At 26.5% G+C, this 5,175-nt stretch overlaps 1 protein-coding gene across 1 annotated transcript; it reads right to left on the bottom strand.

Annotated features, from left to right (window-relative positions):
* Positions 1 to 278: 278 nt before the first annotated feature.
* Positions 279 to 1,508, bottom strand: LOC112749410 (F-box protein SKIP23-like). Its single transcript, XM_025797662.1, has one exon. It carries the CDS (start codon positions 1,506 to 1,508, stop codon positions 279 to 281), a length of 1,230 nt encoding a protein of 409 aa, XP_025653447.1.
* Positions 1,509 to 5,175: the final 3,667 nt, after the last annotated feature.

The following is a 5,175-nucleotide window of genomic DNA, read 5'->3' as shown; positions in this document are numbered from 1 at the left end:
GTTAGTGTATTGTGGTAAATCATCGGTTTTTATGTTCTTGAGATTTGGATGTGAAATTTGAGAATGTCACAAGTCATAATATCCATGGCCAATTTACGTAAGTTATATAAACATTAATGTACATAATTATATTTTATAAGTATTTATTGCTTTAAATCAAAATCATAATACTAAAATGGTTTGAAGAACAAGTATTTAAAATAAATAGTAAATAATCTAAACAAAGACTTGGAAAAAGAATATATTAAAATCCAGGGACAAAAGCTAAGAGCTTTGAATTAGGGTAGCAACCAAAGGGGAGGACAAAAAAACTTCACATCTAACAATAGTCTATAAAAACGTCTGTTTTCCAAACTAAAGACGCCAAGATCTTGAGCAAGAGCATAGTCACGTGATTTTATCTCTATCATGTTATCGGAGAAGAATATCTGATTTCCTGTCTTTGGATAAGATGCCGGTATTTGAACAGAAGAAGTAAATCCGATCATTAGTATGTAATCACCCAAATTATAAACTCTTGACCATTTTTTTCCATTTTTTTTCAGTTCATAGATGTCGAATTTGTAAGTTTCATAACATTCGCTGTCTCTTCTATCCAAAGGAATGCGAAAATGTCTTACCAACATTAACAAACTTCCATTGGCACATCCAATCAGATATTTAATCGTTAAAGAGCTTGTGTCAAGTCGAGATGGAGGTCTGACTTCATGGATTCCTCCCTCAAGCCGCCCTGATTTTGTCTTTGTATCAAATTCATATAACTGGCCATCACGGTTTACTGCATATATCTTCTCTCCAAAAAATATAACATCTTCAAACTCGGTATCTCTAGTTGGAAACTCTACCCATCTCATATCATTAGGCTTGTAAAAGGCTAATCGACATTGAAATTCATATATGGCAGCCGCCATAAAATTATGATTGTTGCAGTCAGGAGGTGAATTTATAACAACCTTCCAAAGTTGAATTTTATGCGTGGAATCTCGATCTAAGGTGTAACTTTCGTCTGGAAAATCCAACAGAGTGTATTCATCTCCATGATTATCAGGCTCGTACTTAATTACATTAGGAAAAGTTGAGATGTGAGGAAGACCAAACTCAACATTTGTAAATGGATTTAACAGTAGCACGGTACCTTCAGATAAGGATACCATAATTAACCATCCATGAGAAGAACCACGGATGACATAGTTCTGCATCTGCATGTTTGGCAGCATGACATGGTAGATTCCCCGCTCTTTAAGGCCGTGAGTATCAAGAATTTCTTGACCTGCAACAGGTAATTGCATGAGATGATAGATCTCCTCGTCTTCATAAGAATTCTTCTCTGTTTCTTCAGGTATTAGCAGCCACGGAACATTGTTGGCATTGGGAATCTTTGGAAGTTTCAACCTCCATTCTTTGCAAACCAATCCAAGTTGGATATAATCATCGTATGAAAAAAACCGTGTTGAAATTTCTAGCAACAAATCTTCATCAATGTGTGCCCATCCATCAATATCACCCATGTCTGAGCTACAAGCAATGATAAGAAAATAGAAACGAAGTATAAAGGATAGATGAAGAATTTTTGTAGACTTCTAAAAAATTTATTGTTAGCAACTTAGGTCACAGAAACGTTTTTTGACATTTAAAGAATCTGTTCCTGATAACTTAGATTAGAAGAATGAAAATTGAAAAGATACTAATTCCCAGAATTATCTTAGTATTAGATTTTTCAATCTTTTTTATACAACGAAGCAATATAAATCACTCACCTTACTTAATGTATCAAAATATTTAAATAGATCCCCACAAGACTAACTTAAAAGATAAGATAAAATAAAGATAATTTAATTTAGAATTTTGCTAAGGAGACAATGGACTATTTGTACAATGTGTACAATGGGCTATTGAGTTACAAAACTCTTGACCTTTCAGATCTAGCGCTCTAATACCATATCATGATACCACTCATCTCCCAAAAGTTTCAGTTGATAGAAAAAGGTAACACTAATTGTTATATCTCTAATACTCCCATAAACCTCCATTGTACACAATGTATAAATATTATATTGGCTCCTCATATCTTTTCTTTAATTTAAATAAGATTTGATTATATTGAATTAGATTAAATTGGATTTAAATTTAAAATTATAAATATATGATAACTAATTTAAATCAGATTTGATCTTATTAGATTAAATTAGATTTGATTTAAATTTAAAGTTTTAAAAATATTACTAAACAAATGAGAACTAAATCAAATTTTTTAACAAATCTTAACAACCAAGCAAACTATAATATAGACCTAATAATTAAAATTAATATTAAATTTGTGTATTTTACTAAACTTAAAAAAATATTGTTAGATTTTTTGCTATCCTTATTTAACCCAATGAGTAAATGCGCGAAATTCCTAGGCACCAAAAATGGACGTTTAGTACCGGCGACGCATTAAACATTTTTTTTCACGTCCTGGGCCACACTTTCTGAATAATAAAATTAAAAATGGGGCATAAAAAATAATTAAGAAAATAATATATTTTAATAAAATTCCAAAGGTAAAATAGAGTTAATTAAAATATTGAGAAACTAAGATAATTAACTAAAATGTTGGTAAGTTACAATATAATTAGTCAAAATTTACTGATTAAATTAAAATAATGAGATTAAATATAATATTTAACTGTAATATTTAGAAGTTAAAAAATAGGAGAAGAATTTAAGTAAAAATTGAGATAAATAACGTAATCTTTAATAGTTTAACGATAATTATAATAAAAGATGTAAAAAATCATTTAATAGATCCTAATTTATTCATAGAACACCTAGACTAGGAATATCAAGTAAAAATATTAATACAAGAGAAAAGAGAAATGATATTTATAAAAGCGCAATTATTAATCCCTAAGGGATTAAGAAAAATGAAATTTGTAAGTTAAGGATAGCTTACAGAAATCGGTAATTGTTGCTTAGGCTTTCGGACTGAGATAATAATCACAAGAGTATTTGGGGTGAGATAATGATTACTTAAGCCTTTGGATGTAAAATAGTTGTTGAAAGAGTGGCAATTATATTTGTCTTGCTTTAAGGTGCACCGGATTTAAATTTCAGTCGAGACTGATTATTTAAGAATTCATAGTATTTAATTATTTATGATAGTAAGTGTGAGTATGTTGTGTGAGTGTATGAAATATGAGTATAATGTCTAAAATTAAAAACTGTCTAATCTGCTCGGCAAAAGAAATGTGTTTAGACTAAACTAATTGGACTAGGCTAATTCAAACCATTGTATAGTGAGAACGCTCACCAATTAAAAATTGTTTTTCAGACTTTTTTATCTGCTATAAAAAACAGAGCTGCCATTGAAGGCAGATGATTTACTTTAGAGCAGAGTTGTCACGGAAGACAAATGAGATGTTGTATTGTGCAAATTTTAAAAAAATTATATCCAAAATTTGCATTGCATAATATCCAAAACGGATAGACAATCAATCAACACATAAATTTATGACCTATAAAAGTGCGTTGGTTTCTGAGAATAAAATGGGACAAGATACTAACAATAGAATAAGACAAGATATTGATGGACAGCGATATAAAATTTTGTGTTCTTGTATTTTGTTTGGTGATAAACTAGAATAAATTATGAAAATTTAATTTATTCTCATTTTTTTTCATTTAAAAAATTTGAGATGAAAATATAATAATAAAAAATATAATTATGAAAAATTAATAAGAATAATGAAAGAAAAAATGACATTTTATGTTTTTGTATTCTGTTTGGTGATAAACTATAACAAATTATGAAAATCTAATTTATTCTCTTTTTTTTTCATTCAAAAAATTTGAGATGAAAAATATAATAATAAAAAATATAATTATAAAAAATTAACAAGAATAATGAAAGAAAAATGACAAATAAGTTGTGTCTCTTGTTAGTATTCTCGTGTTTTTTCTATTAGGATAGATACAAAATATACTAATTTAGTGTTTTTAAATATATCATCTCTGTCTATATTTTTTATCTGCCAAAAACAATTTTATATCTCTATATTTCTATCTCAGTGTCCTGTCTTTATAAATAAACACGATCTAATAGAACGAGACCTGCAATAGATAACTTTTTTGTATCTTGTGTTGTTGTTTCAAAAACAATAGATTTGATTTAAAATGAGATACTATAACAGCATCTGAATTAATTAAGATTAAAAATTTTGGTTTGACATTTTTTTTTTCAAATTCAATTTATTTGATGGTTAAGTTTTCAAGGCTTGATCTAATAAATAAATATCAATTTAACCCTGTATCTGTTATAATTAACCTTTGTTGAATTTTTTTTTTTTTTTAGATTTAATTAGGGCAAATGTTAAAGTTATTGTCTTATTGATCAAAAAATTTATTATAGAAAATTTTACAAAGTTTAATCTCTAGTGCCATTGTATACATTTATTAGAATATAATACTTATAAAAGAGTGAAACTTTCTACAAATAATAATTTTAATTTGTGCTCTAAAAATACATTAGTTAAAAATCATTTTTTATATAAATTTAAATAATTAATTACAATAAACACTTCATAGATTTAATGTTCTATATATTCTCTCTCTAAAATTTAAAATACAAATTCAAACATTTTAAAAATTAGTTAATTTAGATTAAATTCAAAAAATAAAATTATCTCTTTCCAACATTTAAAACGCAAATTAAAAAAAATTCTAAATAACAGTGAATTTGAATTAACTTAAAAAATAAAAATTATAACTTAATCAAATCTAAAATCACAAAACAAATTAGAATAAATCTAAAAAAATTTGAAAATTAACACATGACAACTATAATTATATTGAACCCTAATAACTAGGTAATAATAATTTTGTGATAAATTGGGATAAATTTCATGTGTTTAAAAGTATTTTATGTGTTATTATACTATTTCGAATGTGTCAGTTATGTAGTTTGGTGTATTATTGATAAATATTTTTCATAACTATCATTTATATGAATAAAAGCAAAAACTTTTTTATAGGTATAAGTAATATACAATGTGCCAAAGTTCTAACATTATGTTAAGAAAAATATAACTAAGGAATTGAATGAATTTTGGAGGAATTTTTTTTAATAAAATAAAAAAATATTTAAAAAAATAATATTATTTATTCTTTTTTTTTGCTAACGTCCAATTTTTTTAA

This window comes from Arachis hypogaea, chromosome 15 (assembly GCF_003086295.3).
Source record: "Arachis hypogaea cultivar Tifrunner chromosome 15, arahy.Tifrunner.gnm2.J5K5, whole genome shotgun sequence".
Taxonomy (NCBI): domain Eukaryota; kingdom Viridiplantae; phylum Streptophyta; class Magnoliopsida; order Fabales; family Fabaceae; genus Arachis; species Arachis hypogaea.
This window is presented reverse-complemented; position numbering and strand designations above follow the sequence as displayed.

What these genes read in the sequence shown, in the direction of transcription:
- LOC112749410 (XM_025797662.1), bottom strand. Translation starts at nt 1,508, where the DNA reads ATGGGTGATATTGATGGATGGGCACACATTGATGAAGATTTGTTGCTA.